General features: G+C 47.9%; 1 protein-coding gene across 5 annotated transcripts in view; it reads right to left on the reverse strand.

The window, feature by feature from the left end:
- Positions 1-535: 535 nt before the first annotated feature.
- The window catches only part of SFSWAP (splicing factor SWAP), an 89,520-nt gene continuing 73,310 nt past the window's right edge, over positions 536-16,745 (reverse strand). For 2 of the 5 annotated variants that reach the window (XM_059895573.1, XM_059895576.1), the window contains 4 exons: positions 12,168-12,293; positions 2,477-2,632; positions 1,232-1,304; positions 536-849 (listed from right to left, as the gene is read on the reverse strand). In XM_059895573.1, coding sequence (XP_059751556.1) covers positions 784-849; positions 1,232-1,304; positions 2,477-2,632; positions 12,168-12,293 — 421 coding nt within the window. In that variant the 3' untranslated portion in view covers positions 536-783. Of the gene's footprint in view, positions 850-1,231; positions 1,305-2,476; positions 2,633-12,167; positions 12,294-13,443; positions 13,542-16,745 lie in introns of those variants that run through there. The other 3 variants (XM_059895574.1, XM_059895575.1, XR_009497381.1) reach the window with 3 other exon arrangements.

Genomic DNA, 16,745 nt, shown 5'->3' on the forward strand with positions numbered 1-16,745 from the left:
GGACTCCGTCTCGGGCGCAGGCACGTGTGAGAGGGCTGCGCCGGAGGCCCCCACTGCTGGTGCTCGAGGGGAGGCACAGACCACCCGGGGCCGTGAGCACTCCGCAGAGAAAGGCCCGGGACCCCGCGTGACGCGACCAAGCGCCCCTCCGTGGCCGTGGCTGAAGCCTGCGGTGGGCTCACCGGGGGCCAGCCGAGCAGGGCCCAGTGAAGGGACGGCCTCATTCAGCACCATCCAGCCGGGTGAACGTGGAGGACATCTTGGTGCTAAACATAGAAAGAAACCCACCCAAACGGCGACGCCCTGCCCAGGGGGCGGGGTGGGGCGGGACCTCCAGGCCACCTGCCTCTCCTGCTTTGCGGGGGCTGAAACGGCTGTGGCCTTGTGCCCCGGTGCAGGGCCCGGGGAGCAGGACAGGCGACCCCTACGGCCGTCCCCACGCCGCGCGACACCCACGTAGCAAGTGTTAGAGGCCAGTGACAGACGGCAAACAGTAAAGAACTCACAAGCCAAACAAGGAAGAAACTGCCCACGGTTACTAGCTAGAAAAGGTGTTTTCCTCCCATTTTATTTGATAATACATTTTCACAGAAACAGGATATTATTTACAAATATACAGGTAAGAGACTGCTGGTCAAAAATCTTAAACCTAAAATGTCATCAAAAATTAATTTACAAAACCCGCCAACCGTCCAGGAGCCCCAGCGGGATGGTCTTTGCAGGACGGGGCTCTCTGCTCTGCCAGCTCCTGGGGCCCCAGGCCCAGTCGCCCACGGCCGAGTCTCAGGAGGCACTGGTCTGCATGTTTTTGGAAGCTGCGAGCATCGCTCTTACTTTGGCCATGAGGTCCTGTGCGAGGAGAGACAGAGGGCATCCCTGGGGCTCCCGTTAAGACTCGGGAAGCGGACGCTCCACACAGGGAAGTAGCTCGCGAACGTGTTAGCGGGTGAAGACCGAGGAAACTGGGGGCAACGTGCTGGGTGGCTGGGGACACACCCAGGCAGGCTCAGGGCCCAGGAGGAGACGCTCAGGCCTGGCCAGGAAGGAGGAGATGGGGCTGCCCGGAAAGGGGGGCCCAGGGACCAGCTGCCCCGGGCAACGCCGACACCACGGCCTCCAGGGGACCAGCCGGGACCCCCCGTCAGGACCCACAAGATGAGGGGACACAGGGAGTGGAAACTAGGCCCTTTAGAAGAAGATGGGAGGAAAGAGAGACCCACTCCCACCTTACCTGAGTGATTTTGCTCTGCACGGAAGAAACAATTGCTGAGGAGATCTGACCGTCTTTTTCCTGAGAAACTCCCCTAACGCAAGTAAAGAGAGAGGTCAGAGGCTTAAAATATACTTTAAAAAGCCGTTTTACCTGTTTCCGGTATCCTTAGAAAAGAAATCAACATTATAAATATATGTATTTCACTTTTATATTTTATGTAACACATTTGAAATATTTCATAAAATGCAACATTACTCAAAGATATGTTCATAGAAACATTATATAAGACACATTAAAAAAAAAAAAAAAGAGATGAAGAAAAGGACAGAAGCATAGAAAGCTAGCGCCACACTCCCTGAGTCTGACCACAACCCGAGTGGGCGCCTCTGGCGCGTCGTGAGGACTTTCGGGGGCCTGGACACGACACACAAGTGGTGGTCGGGGCCTGTACTGAGTCACGTTTTACCTTTAAAGAAGCCGCACCTCAGATTCTGACCCACCTCACGTGAGCTGCGGCCTCTGCTGCTCACCCACCAGCATCGGGCACCGTAACGCACACTTGCGGAAGCAGGGGGTCTACAGGCGGGATGGAGGACCTGATCCCCTGCCCCCGACCCCTGCCCAGGCTCTGGGTGGGTGGTGTGGGCGGGCGGCTTTTCGAAACAGGACTGTCTGGCAAATGTCCCCCGACAACCACGGGCAGCCAGGCAACGGGGGTCACCTGCGCTGGCACGGGGAGACCGCGGGAGCATCAGTGTGGACGCCGACATCCCCGCGGCCTGCGCGGTCAGGAAGTGACGGGTTCACCCCTGCCTGCTCGGGCTGAGAGGGCGCGATGGGTGGATGGGGGTCCTGGGCCCCCGTCGCTGCGGAGTCCAGTGCCTGACCCCTCCTTTGGTCACAGCGGGCTCCCCAGCTCCCACCCCATACGGCCCACGTGAGGACAAGGCACCATCGGCGGGGAGCCTGGAGAGACACTGGTTTGGGGACCGCTGCTGGCACACTACACGGCCGCCCCGCACCCGCTCACAGAGTTCCCTCTGCCCGAGCGCGGGGCGGGCGGCCCGGGGCACCGGAGGCGGCTTCTGGACCCGCGCTGCCCAGGCGGCCTCGGTGCTGACCCACCTCAGTGTCCACCCTCCCCTCATCTGGAGCCCGAGTGACACGTGCAGGAGGATGTGGGGCGCAGGGCCCGGGGCCGGGGGTCTGCCAGCCCGCCCCTTCCCGGGGACCCCCGTGGCCCAGAGGTCAGGGCGGGCTTACCTGGAGCGCTCCTGGCTGGAGCCCCGACTCTCCGCAGGAGAGATGCTGGCCGAGTGCCGGCGCGCGGCCTGCTTGCTCGGGGAGGCTGGCTGGGAGCCGGCCTTGGACTTGGTCCGCGACCGTGAGCGCCTCTTCTTCTTCTTCTCATGGGGGCTTCTGGAAGGAAAGCGGTTTTAGACAAAGGCACAGCGCTGGCTCTGAAGGAGTTCTGGGTGCTCTCCATGGGACAATGCGGCAATTTCACCCACCCTTCTATACACATCGACTCCTTTTTAAAGCTATACACATTTAATTAACTTGAAACGGATGGATATAACAAAAGTCGTGCAGAAGTAAAACGTAGACCACCTTCTCGGCAGAAGTCCTGAAGTCAGGTGTCTGTGGGTTTAAAACACGATCAGCACTTTATCTGCATTTAAAATAACCCAAGATAAGTAACCAAGTGCTGTTTGTACTGCTTGTTCCTTTACGCTGACTTAATGGGAACTTCCAACCAGAAGTGGAAAATCATTAACACCGAGCGCTGCGAGCACAGACGCTGGCGTGTCCTTCCGGCCTGAGGCTAACGGGCCCTCACGGCCGTGCCTCGCTGCCCACGGCCCACGTCCTCCGAGTCGCCAAGGCCCGTGATTCCACGTCAGAAACGCCCCCCAGCTCCTCCTCCCCCTCCAGACCCGCAGCCCGCACTGCACTTCACCTGGGCCCACCGCCTCCCGCCCAGAGGCAGGTCTCACTCCGCTCCACGCCCTGCCCTGTGACCCTCCTCCCCACGGCCCTGAAGCACAGCCAGCAAGAGGGAATGTGCAGGTGGTGGAAGCGCTGAGGTGCAGGCCCCTCCTCGCTTCTCCTGAGACCACCGCTGCCCGCCCTTCAGAACCCGCGGGCGCCACAGCTGCAGGCTGCCCTCCTGCTGGGACCGTCTCCTGGAGTCTCTGCAGGCACAGGTCACCGCTGGTTTCATCAGCCCCCGTCTCAGTTTCTGCCGCTCCCCCCTTCCTCCCGGGCTGCGTGTTGCTGCAAAGCACGAGAGGGTGGACCCCTGGCCGCGGGCAGCTGGGCGACCCGACAGGAACTGGGCCTCGGGAGACACCGCCCGATGCCCGATGCCCGCGCCCTCGTCCTCAGAGCGCGGCTGGGGGGTGGACGACGGGCTCCTGGCGCTGTCACCTCCCCTGCGTGTCGCCACTGCTCTCGATACGCACGTCCTGGGTCACTGCCTGCACAGCTCACACCCCTCCTGGCTCCTCGGGACTCCGGTGGCTCACGGGCCCTTCCCAGCCTGGAGACACCCCAGGGCCTGTCTACACGCCCACCCAGCCCAAGACCAGTGCACCTGTCAGCCCGCCTGTCACTCGTCGGGGCGCTTCCCTGGGGCGGTCCCGTGGACCCCTGGTGCAGGAGGCTGCTGGCCAGCGAAGCAAGCTGACCCTCCCGCCGGGCAGGGCGCGGCTTTCTGGCTCTGCCTCAACAACACGGAGCTGGCCCTGGGTGGTGGCAGCCGGGCAACTTCAGTTCAGCTGTGGGAAGTGTCCCTGGTGCGCTGGCCTACGTGCAGGCCAGGAGCAAGAGAAGTGGTCCATAAAGAAGAGGTGCTGGGTACACAGAAGTGTGAAGTGCACACCACAGGCCTACTTCCTACACTGCAGATGTTTTGTGACTTTTTGTCTGTAAACACATGGCTAGGATTTCAAAGGAAGCAGCAAATAAAGAAATAAATAAAATATTTATTTGGGACGTGACATACGTCCCAAATGATTTCAGCCCCAAATCCGGCTAAGTTCCTATGGCTGCCTACATGAATTAATTAAAGGTAGGTGAGCAATCCTGAACTGTAAATCACGTTCAATTTCACTACAACTTGATCTCATGACAAGACTTTCTAAGCGTTTCCTTAAGGAATTAACTAATCTTTTTGTTTTTTAAATTGAGGTGTGCTTTATATCCAGCGAAATGCAAAGGTCTGAAGTGCTATTTGATGAGTTCTGGCAGACATGGTGAAACCCAGACCCCTGTCACGACCAGGAAATTCTATCATCCAGAAGGTTCTTCCACTGATGCTGTCAGGCATCTGCGTCCCCTGCCCCACCATCACAGATACGCACTGCTCTGATTTCTATCACATGAATGAAAACTTCAGATAAATCGCATCACTCAGTATTAGTCTTCTGTGACTGGCTTCTTTCGCTCAGCAGGATGTTTCTGAGGTTCTTCGTGAGGTGGGTTTCTTTTCGCTGCTGGATAGCATTACACTGTATGAATCTGCCATCACTGGTTGAGGCTTTCTCCTGTTAACAGACACTTGGGTTGTTTCCGGTTTTTAGCAATTACAAACCAAGTTGCGTCTGTGGTCAAATGTTTATGGCGAGTAAACACCTGGGACTGGCACGGTCAGGCCATGCAGCAGTATACGTTTAACTATGTAGGAAACCACCAAACTGTTTCCCAAGTGTTTCAACACTTAGTCATGCCCATCTTGCTTATTTTCGGCCGTTCTTGTCAGTGTAAAGAACACCTCACTGTGGTTTTAATCTCTGCATTTCCCCGACAGATGACTGAGGAAGCTGGGCACCTTTTCATATGCTACCTTCACTGGCTATTTAAATATATTCTTTTTTTCCACCAAGGTATCTGTGGTTTATTTATCAAGAGAAACTATTCCTTAGCCCAGATATGCACAGTTCATAGTTTCGAAACACAAGTATGTGACAAACTACCGTGGAACTCAACCCAAAGAGATTCTTTACATTCCAAAATCACTTTGCACTCTAAGAGATACCAGCCTTCCTCATCTCCTCAAAATTTTCTACGGAATCATCACTTCTGTAGACATCTTCCTTCTTGGTTCAGCCACAGCAAGCTTACAGACAGCTTGCAACACCCGGGGACACACCGAATGCTCCAGCAGCATGAAACTGCAGACGCTTGGCCAGGAGACTGCACAGCTGAGGTCTCGCTAAGGGACTTGAAGCTCTTCTCCTTGACAGCTCGATGACGACAACCTTCCAGACCGATGGAGAAATGGACCGCAAATACATTCTTCTATGAAATGTCTCTCAAGCCCTCTGCCCCTTTTCTAATTGGGCTGCCTTTTTGGAATTGACATAGGCCTTTGTCAAAGATACACATTGCAAATATTTCTCCCCGTCTGGGGCCTGCCGATGCACTTTCTTAACTGTCCCTTTTGAATGAAGTTTTTAATTTCAATGAAGTCAAATTTATAATTTTTTTCTCTTACGGTGGGATTTTCTACATCCTCAGGAATCTCTGCCACCTCATAAATGTATTCTCCTTGTTTCTTCAAAAACAGAATGGTTCTAGTTTTCATGTTTAGGTCTGTGATCCATCTTGAGTTAAGCTTGGTATCTGGGGTACAGGTCACTTTTCTTCCATTCTGATGTCCAGTTGTTCAATCAAGTTTTGCTGAAAGGACTTTTCCTCACTGCACTGTTTTGGCTCTTCACCTTTTTAAGGTGTACAGTGCACACTGATTACTGTAGCTCTCTAGTAAAGTCTTGAATTGGTAGCAAGAGTCCTCCAACTTAGTTTTCAAGGTTGCTTTGACCGCTAGTCAGCGCGCCAGTATCTACAAGAAGCCTAGGGGAGTTTTGATTGGGATTGTATTGGATCTGCAGATCATTTTGTGGAGAAGAGCCATCTGAACAATACGGAGCCTTCCAATCCATGAATATGGACTTTCCCTCCATTTATTTAGGTTTCCTAAACATTTTCTCTGAAATGTTTTGTGATTTTCAGTGTAGAGAGATCTTATACATATTTCCTTACATTTATCCATAAGTACTTTGCTTTTTTGATACTGTTCCAATTAGTATTGTTTTTAACTTCATTTTTCGGTTCTTCTAGGCCAGTATACAGAAATAAACTTAGAGGTTCCTTAAGATTTTACATGATTATGTAAGAAGACACAGTTTTATGCTCTCCTTTGCAATCTTTAGGCCTTCTATTTCTTTTTTCTTGCCGCACTGTCGAGGCTATGAATTCTATTACAGAGCAGACACCTTGGCCTTGTCTCCAATCTCAGGGGGAAGGCACCAGTAAGTGTGATGCTAGCTGTAGGTTTTGCAAAGATGTCCTTTGGGAATTCCCTGGCGGTCCAGTGATTAGGACTCCACACTTCCACTGCTGAGGGCCCGGGTTCAATCCCTGGTTGGGGAACTAAGATCCCACAAGCCACAGGGTGTGGCCAGGAAAAAAAAAAAACATGCCCTTTACCAGATGGAGAAAGTTTCCTTCTATTCCTGCTTTGCCAAGTTTTTTTTTTTCCCCCCTTTTTTCTTTTTAATGAATGGGTGATGAATTGTGTCAAATATTTTTTCTGCATCTATTGAGATGTCATATGATTTTCTTCACTTTTTCTGTTAATACCGTGAATTACAATGACTGGTTTTTGAATGTTAAAGAACCTTGCATTTCTGAGACAAAACCCATTTGGTCCTGATGTATTATCCTTTTAGTTAATTGCTAGACTCAAATTAGCTAATACTTTGTTAAGGATTTTGCACTTATTTTCCTGAGAGTATTAGTTTATGAATAAACACATGCGTGTGCACACACATCCACACCCCCCCAACAAAACACACCACACTCCACACCACACAGATGTGCACACACTGTCCATCTGCTTTAGGACGGTCTCATGAGGTGAACTGGGAAGTGTTCTCTCTTCTATTTCCTTTGAAGTGTCTTTAAAATTGGTTATCCCTTTTTTCTTGAATGTTTGTTAGACTCTACTGATAAAAGTCATCTGGGCCTGGAGTTTTGTGGAAAGGTTTTAAATTATAAATTCAGTTTCTTTAGCAGATGCGGAGCTACTTAGATTTTCCATTTCTTCTGCTGTCCATTTGGGTAGTTTGTTTCTTTCAAGGAATTTGTCCATTTCACCTATGCTGTTAAATTAACCAGAATGAGATTTATTTCCTTATTATCCTTTTAATGTCTATAGGGTCCTTCATTCTTGATCAATCTAAAAAAAGATTTATCATTTTTTAAAATCATTTTCAAAGAACCATCATTTGGTTTTACTGTTTTCCTCTGTGAGTCTGTTTTCTGTTTTGTTGATTTCTGATCTTACTTTTATTATTTCCTTGACTCTATTTACTTTGAGTTTAATTTGTTCTTCTTTTTCTAGCTTAAGACAGAAGATTAGTTTTTAGACCTTTCTTTTTTTTTCTAATATAAACACTTAAAGCTACTAACTTCCTTCTGAGTACAGCTGCAGAAGGAGTATGTTACATTTTCATTATCATTCATTTCAACATATTTTCTGCTTTCTCTTGTGATTTCTTCTTTGACCTATGGGTAATTTAAAATGTGTTAACTTCCAAGTATTTGGGGACTTTTCCAGATACCTTTCTACAGATTTTTATGTGGTAGGAAAACATACTCTGTGTCATCTGAGTCTTTTGGAATGTGCTGGGACTAATTCAGTGTTACAGGGAACGATTTAGCCTGGTGACTGACCCACGCGCATGTCACGAGAGTGTGCATGCTTCACTGCAGGTGGTAGCGTTTAGCTGGTTAACAGTGCTGTTCATATTTGCTGCATCTGTAGTGTTCTACTGCCTGCCTTTCCCTTTAGTTCTGTCAGTTTTGTTTCAAGTATTTTAAAGCTCTTTTATTCAATGCACACATATAAAACATTATGCCCTCATGAAGAGCTGGCCCCTTCATCATTATGAAACTGCCTTCTTTATCTCTAGCACCACTTTTTCAAGTCTGCATGGTCTCCTGTTAATACAGCCACACAACCTTTCTTCTTATTAGCATTGTGCAGTGTATCTTTTTTCTATCTTTTAGATCTTAACCCATTTGTATATTTAAAGTGTCTCTTATAAGCAGCTTAGTATTAAGTTTTGCTTTTTAATGCAGTCTAAAATCTCTGCCTTTTAACTAGAGTTTTTAGTCTGCTTACATTTAATGTAATTATTTGTATGGATGGTGTTAACAATCTTCTTGTTTTCTAGCTGTCCATTTGTTCTTTTTCCTCCTCTTCCCCACTTTTCTGCTGTCTTTTACATTAATAAAGCATTTTTATGGTTCTCTTTAACAGTCTCTATTGGATTTTTAACCTTTTTTTTTTTAGTGGTTGCTCTAGGGAATTATGATATGCATCTTTCAATTGTCATAATCTACACTGAATTAATAACGCTTCATGTATGATACAAGAACCACAAAACAGTAGCATATTCCCATTCACTCACTCAACAAGCGTTTGCCGATGTGCTCAGTGAGTGCTGAGCTGTAGGAATTCAATGCTAAACCCTGCCCCCCACCCGAACCAATCACATACTGTTTACTGTCATAAAGTAACTGGAACTTCCTGTTGGAGTGTACTGTAATATGATTTGGCTAAACATTTTCATGAATTTTACTTTTAAAAATATTCACCCTGCCCAGATCTAGATCTCCAAACACTAGAAGGAACCAGGATTCCTAGGAGAAACAGCTGACCCCAGGTCTGGGGCAGGGAAAGCACCAGCTAAGCCTGGAATATCTTGGGCCAAAAGTGACAAAGTACTCAAAGAACAATGGGGCCAAACGTGAGACAATGTTACCATCAAATAGAATATAATGGCAACGGACTGTTGCATAACAAATAAAAAACAAATCCCCAAACCCAAAGTCCACAGTGATACTAAAACAAAGGGGGGTGTTTAGAGAAGAAATGAGGAGAAAGCTGCTGGCCACAGGACACTCACACTGTTCCAGTGCCACCCCACAGATGACTTGTTAGTTCAAAGAGGAAAAGGTACAATTACACAGCAGACACAACCAAGTGATCAAACTCAGTGTCACTGGCAATGGGACAAAGGGACACTTGTGTGCCTCCTGGTGTGATGCAATGGGAAGTTACACAACTTGCCAAAAATACTTAACATGAACACAGCCAAAAGGACACAGTAAGACAAATCCAGAGTGTGGGACCTTCAATGATACAGGTGATCTGGGCTTGTCAAAGTCATGAAATATACACTCACAGGAGAGTGTGAGGGAGGGAGGAAGAGGAGGAGAGAGAAAGGAAAGCAAATGTGGCAAAACGTTAACACTGAATCAAGCTACAAGTTACATGCAGATGGGTGTTTTTAAGTAGTAAGTTAAAAACTTTCTAGTAAGTTAAAATTTTTTCAGAAATAGAAGTCAGGGACCTCCCTGGTGGTGCAGTGGTTAAGAATCTGCCTGCCAATGCAGAGGACATGGGTTTGAGCCCTGGTCCAGGAAGATCCCACATGCCGTGGAACAACTAAGCCCGTGCACCACAGCTGCTGAGCCTGCGCTCTAGAGCCTGCGAGCCACAGCTACTGAGCCTGCACTCTAGAGCCCGTGCTCTGCAACAAGAGAAGCCACCGCAGTGAGAAGCCCACGCATTGCGACGAAGAGCAGCCCCCGCTCGCCGCAACTAGAGAAAGCCCACGCGCAGCAACGAAGACCCAACGCAGTCAAAAATAATAAATAAATTAATTAATTAAAAAAATGTTAAGTTAAAAAAAAAAAAGAAAAAGAAAATAGAAAAAAAAAAAGTCAGTGAAAGCAGCACTCAAGTGATCAGCTTGTAGAAATAATCCTTCAAATCTGGCAGGAGGCACTTTCCCCTCAGTCGGGGTGTCCTGACGGGATTAAAGAGACCCTGACTTGGCGGACGAGTTAGTTGCCTGCTGCCACACTGAAGCAGAGACCCTGAAGCTACTCTGAGTAGAAGGACGGAGGGGACAGCCTGACTGCTGGGTTAACACAACTCGCCTGCCAACAGAACACATTCTTGGCCTACAGAAACTCGCGGTTTGTAATCAAGCCCAGGAAGTCGACCAGTAATCGTGCACGTGTTCACCTCTACTGGGCTCCTCCTGAGTCCACCACTGTCCGCGACCCCTGAGTCAGGTCACAGGCTTGATCCCGTCTATCAGGGCAGGGTAGCCAGGCCCTGCAAGTAAGCTGAATCTTAACTTCTTTTGTCTGACTTATTAAAGTTCTGATGATAACACAAGCTCTGATGAATCCTAATATAATCACCATCTTCTCTAGTGATGGCTCTTTTAATGCAAAGGTTGATTTGAGGGCAAAGCAAGAACTCTTCTGTTAGGAGAGATCTTCGGCTACAAGAAATTAATTTTAGACCATGCCCTTTACATATACCAAGGGTGATGATAAATTTCAAATGTCAATTACTTGCATAAGGAATAAAATTTAAAATGGACTTCAATTTTCATCATTTTATCCTGCAACAGTCACGTATGCTTAGTGTGGGAGTTCCAAGGCAAAAAATGAAATTTATAAACAGACGGAGTGAGTCTGTACATGAAGCCTTCACTGAAATATATCAGTTTTACAGCTCCTTTCCTGATTTTTCTGTTTTAAGAAAAAGAGATGACATTTTATCATTTAATGGAACTATTGCATAACTAGCCAGACTGCAGGAACATTTTTCAGTTAGAAATGCCTTTCAGAACTGCTCCTGCATGTATACATGTAGCTGATTCACTTTGCTATACAGCAGAAACTAACACAACACTGTAAAGCAACTATACTCCAATAAAGATGTTAAAAAAAAAAAAAAAAAAAAGAACTGCTCCTGTTGAGGGTGTTTGCTGATGGAGGGGCGTCTCTGAGGCAGGTTTGGGTGATGGTTGGGTTCATTTGTCCAAGAATGGTGGACACCTGAAATGCAGATGTGTCCTCTGGAAGACTCTGGAAGGTTCTGGAACCCCGGGTGTCCTGACACTCAGCAGCATGGCGTCATGAAGTCTGAGACTACGATGGGCAACAATGGCGTCTTGCCCTTTTCTGGGTGTCTCGGTCACCGGGACGGCAATGTTCCTTGTCTACCTAGCAGAGCCGCGGCCCGCCTTAACTCCAGTGCAGGGACACAAAAAACGGGACGCCCTTGTTTTCAGAGAGAATGGAAATACAGAAGCCAAGTGACATAAAGCATTCAGGTGGCATCACCCACGCTGGACTGGATGATCCCCAGATGGCACCCCTCAGCTGAGAGGGAAACGCCCACTGGTCCACCGGCCATGCTCCTGGCTTGGGTCCTGTGTCTCAAGTCAGTGGTGGTGCCAGGGCCTCTGGTGGCAGAGGTCAGCCCCAGAGCTCTCTTCCTGGCAGCAGGGACAGGGGCCCTGGCTTGCTGAGCGTCCAAGGCCCAGACTGGGGGTGACGGTGACATGGGAACCAGCCTCTCTCACTCTCCTCAACTAGACAGGTCTCTCCTAGCGGTCAAGGGGCCAGAGGATGGGCCCTCTCCCTGCTCTCAGACCCCACGAGGACCCTGTGGCCTTCCCCTGGGAGCTGCAGCCGAGGCGTGGCCACCTGGGCGGCAGGAGGGATCCACTTGAGACCTGAACTTCGGATTCTCCCTGTCACTCGTCCCTCCACTCCTTTCCCTTCTCGACATGTACAGGGTAAGGAGCTGTGTGTGGGGGTCTAGGGGCAGCTAGACTTGGGGGAAATGTGACCCCAAGAGCTCCCAGCAGGGCCAACCAGCTGCAAAGACAGGCGGGCTCCAGCACAGGCAAGCGCCCTCTGCTTCTGAGTTCCAGAGCAGTGCAAACGCTGCCAGGATGACTCGGGATCGGCCAAAGCGGCTGCTCCCCGGTTCCGGACAGCTCTGTGCCGGAGACGTGGGAGCCCCGCTTTCCAGCGCAGGTCCCGTGTCTGCGAAAGCTCCGCCGCCTACCTGGACCGGGTCCGCTTCCTGCTGACTCCAGGGCTGTTACTCATTCGGTAGGCGGTGGGGACACTCCTGTCCTCCCGCCGTCTCTCGGGGGAGTGCGCTCGTCTCCGAGGGGACCGGGACCGGGACCTGGCAGAGGAAAGCAGGCATTTCAGTCCTGTGTGGGGTGGGCAGGGGAGCACCTCCACTGCTGAGACGGAGGCCAGCCCTGGCCTGAGCCCGTGGGGCATGGCGGGTCCCTGCCTGTCCTTTCAAGGCCCGCCCCCCGCCTCCCTACTCTGCTGACCCGGAACTGGATCCGGGCTCAGAGGCAGACGCTCGTCACACCAATGCTAAGCTTCTGAGTGGGGCACAACTCGTGCTGAGGCCGGAGCCATGGGCTGCTGGTCCAGACACTCAGCGGTAGCCAGCTCCCGCGCACCGGGGTCTCCCTGCAGTTCCTGGCGGACGCGGGCCTACTGCTGCTCTTCCTTCCTCTTGCCTTTGCCCATTTGGTCTCCCTAAAAAACGTTCCGCTCACTGGTATTTCTGTCAAAATTAGGTAAGGAAAGGCAACAAGATTCAAGTGAGTTGTTTCCTCTTGTTCTGAACACTGGCAAGAGGAAGAAACGGAAACGTGATGAAGTTCGAGGACCCCCTGGAAATCTCTCTTGTTTGCACTCGTCTTATGGCCTCTCGGCGTGCAGAACAGGCTGCAGGCCCGCTGGCAGGACGCCTGAACCTTCAATCCGATTCAGACCATGCCGTTCCCAGGAAAATTTTGGCTAAATCATTTGTTTACGAGATGTCTAATATTTTTTCCTCCCTTTCCTGTGCCTGGAAAAGGACTATTCTATTCATGCAGTGCCGTGATCCACACAGGGCAACCATGGCCCACAGACACCAGCACGCGGTACTCCAACTCGAGACCCTCACCCACGGGGTCAAGGTCCTAACGGAGGGCCCTTTAACAATGGGTTTAGGACTTTTATTTTAGTTTTTTGTCTATTCAGTGAAATTACTGTTTTGGGGAGACCTGAAATAAGCAGAAATCTGGGCGGGGGGGCGGGAAATTTCTTTCTGTTCTGTTTCTATGACAACCCACTCAAAAACGATATACAGAAGAGATGTTTTGATTTTGTCATCTAAAGAAGTTCTACAAGGAATCATTTTAGTCACAGTAAAACCCCCAACAGCGCACACCGTTGTCGCAAAGATCAGCCTGTAATCACATTCCACCCTCTGTGTCACAGGGGAAACCCTGAGTCACTCCTGAAAAACACCGCAGCCACGGAATGACCTGCTCCGGGAGAGACGCGTGCCTCGGCTCTGGGGCTCCTCTGACACAACTGCTTTTCAGCTTATACAATGGTTGTGATTTTTGTTTCCAGAGCTTTCCTAAGATTTAAGTAACAGATTACAAAGGTGAGGTCAGTCAGACACCTTGACATTTTACCAGGCTTTCCCTCAAAAGAGCTCCAGGAGTCAAATCTGTTCGTGGTCGAGGCTGCCCGGTAACTAACGGCCTTGCTGTGCTGCCGCCACCGCCGAGCTGCCCCGACACGCCTCCGAACTCAGCGTCCCCGGGAGGCCGTGGGTCTGTGGTACGGAGGCACGTACTTCACATTCAGAATGACATGTGCTGGCCTGCGCGGTGCCAGAGCCCCGAAAAAAGCTCTGGTCAATCAAAGCCATAGCACCTACGGAACGCTTAAACACAGACTTCTACAATAAACTCAATAATCAGGAAAATAAATTAGTTTTTAATGTCTGCAAATCCCTAACTCTGACATACAAGAGCATTTTGCAGTGGCCACTGGTACTAGCTTTCTTTGAAGTGAAGTGCCTGTTAGCAGCAGAGTCCAAGTTACCTGGGAAAAAGCCCATCTCAGAACGAAGGGCCATGAGCTACACCAGATGATACTTAGGTTTTATTTTAATTAAAGAAGCTCCAATGCTTTTATTCTGTTAAGTAGGGTCTGGATATTGCTACCATGACACAGTGCAAGAAACAGGAATTCCATTTTAGTAAGTAAATCATCTGTATAATGTGACCAGAGGCCTTCTCATAAAGAAAATGAAATAGTCTGAATTAAAAAATTTTCAAGCATAATGCAACTCAGATTTTTTTTCTTAAATGATCATAATGGTTTGCTTTCAAAGAGAGTCATAAGGAAACTTCTCATCTGAATGACAGTGATATTTATAAGTAGCTTCTTTCCACCAGCGTTTAACCATTTCAGGAACCCACTTCCTCCATTCCTGTTACTTTACTACTCACACGTCCTCACGGAACTGAACAAGCAGCGCTGGGGACCCGGCAGCAAGGATCTGGTACCAACCAGGCTCAACAAGCAAGAGGCTCCCAGGTTTTAGTTCTTCTCAAGCTTGAACTGTGGACCCGACTTCACCTGCAAACCCTTCCTCCCCTCCTGCGTGGGCAGCGTCTCTCCCCAGCGCGGTCACCAACACGGTGGCCGGGCTCTGCCTGGGGTTACGATTCACTTCCTGGAAACCAGCACGTGAACTGGCGCCTTGGGGGAACGCCAAGCACCCCACCCTCCTCTAGGGGCCAGGATCAGGAGATTAAACCAATCACCCTCACCAGTTTGCTACGCAGTTATCAGGGGGAAAACGTAAGGAATTACAAATTTCAAACTAAAATACGACCCCAATTTTGCCCGCCTGAGTTCTTTTTGAACATTAAATATAGCACTTGCAAAAGACACATTAACCCCCAGATCCCAGACCCTTCCCCGAGTGAAAGCCCCGAGGGAGCCTGACTTCTGGAAGCGACACGGGGGGCCCTGACCCTCCTCCACACAGAGCACCTCGCACCGCGGGGCTGCAGAGTTCCACCCAGAATCCCCCCAACCTCAGAACGAGCGAGACCAACCCCCCACCAACTAACCAACGACACGATGCCGCAGGCAATCTCATCAAAAGCTTTACAAATAAGCTGAATTTCAAGCTTCAGTCTCATTGAGCTTTGTTTTAAAATACCTACACTGTTACAAGTGGATTTTAATTTTAGGCAGTGAATTGCATGAGTACATCTTCATCCCATTAAGGTATAAAACCTAATGTGATATAAAAGTAGAAAACAACAGAGAAAGAAGTCTTATACTTTAATCAATGTTGATTTAAAAGACACCGAATACTGTCTTTCGGTAATCACTATGCTTTCTGAGAAGCAAAAGACTGATTTCCAAAACTAAAGATTTTTCTATGACGAATTCACCTTTGGAGAGCCAGAGTCATCTATAATTTAAGACATATTTGATAAATGGGACTTCAACCATACGAGCATTAACATATTAACATAAAAATTACTTACGACATAAAAGCTTTTTAATCTTAACTTTCTACATTTTATATAGGATTTCAGTAATTTAATATACAAGAGAAAATATATTTCAACTGTAATATCCTACAACAGGTAGAAAGAAATATTAACAAAAGTCATTTTACTTGGAGCTGGCGGTAGTCTTTTTAAAACAATTGATTAAGTTGTGTCAGGCCCAAGAAACAAGTCTCATATATCCTATGCAGACATTATGTCTGTTATGGGTTAGTCTATCTGAAAAGACAGATAGTTAAAGAGAAAATTATGACAGTATCATTAGCAACTTCAATATTTTGGTTAAAATTTAAATTTCTTTTTTTTATACTTCAAACAATTCATATCACCAAGAATACCAACCTCTCTCATTTTATAACTGTTTATTTTATAAATCCAGTTGGATCCCTAGAAATTATTAGTGTGAGCCTGGATTAAGAAAGCAGGTCTGTAACCAGCTTAAGAAAAAATGCAGTATTTTCAAATAAAAGTCACTCTTCTCAGAAATAAGAGCTGAGGCAGGATTCTACCTGGTGAAGGTGACTTATCTGACTTATGTCCGCAGGGCCCGGAGACCCACCACGAGACAGCTGGTCTCTCCTCCGTACCTCCAGTCAGAGCCCTGCAAGCGGCCTCCGGGCCCTGAGCTCAGCGGTGCTCTGATTTCAAGAAGCAGCACCGCCACATGGAAGCTTTCAAGGCAAACGCTCCTGGACAAATACTCGGAAGGTTTGGTTTTATAATATTATTTTTAAAAAATGTTATAATAAAGTTGTGCTCTGCCTTGATATTTTATCTAAACTGCAACATCAAACATCAAAGATCTGACTTATTTAGTGAACTTAAGTCAGCTGATTTAACTCAAATTAACTAAAAGTATCACACAGATACTATTGAGATTAAAAAAAAAGTTTGAGAGTTATGAAAATACTCAGCTCTTTTTACACATAAAATATTTTAACTATAGGTCAAATTAAGCTATAATTGGTGGTTTGCCATCACAGAACTCACACTAAAAATTTTTTGAACTTAACTTTTTCTTTTAACTGAAAATTACAAACTAAGGATTAGGATTTTGCTTCTTGCAGTTCTCAGCACCGAATATATGAAAACAATATAAAATATACTTGCATATAAAATATGTAAATCTATTCTAAAATTAAAAAATATTTTAAATGTATTAAAATAATATACAAAATGACTTACTCTATTACATATAGACAGTCAATAAATGTCACATAAATCCTAGAAAGTTAAAATTC

This window comes from Balaenoptera ricei, chromosome 14, assembly GCF_028023285.1.
Source record: "Balaenoptera ricei isolate mBalRic1 chromosome 14, mBalRic1.hap2, whole genome shotgun sequence".
Taxonomy (NCBI): domain Eukaryota; kingdom Metazoa; phylum Chordata; class Mammalia; order Artiodactyla; family Balaenopteridae; genus Balaenoptera; species Balaenoptera ricei.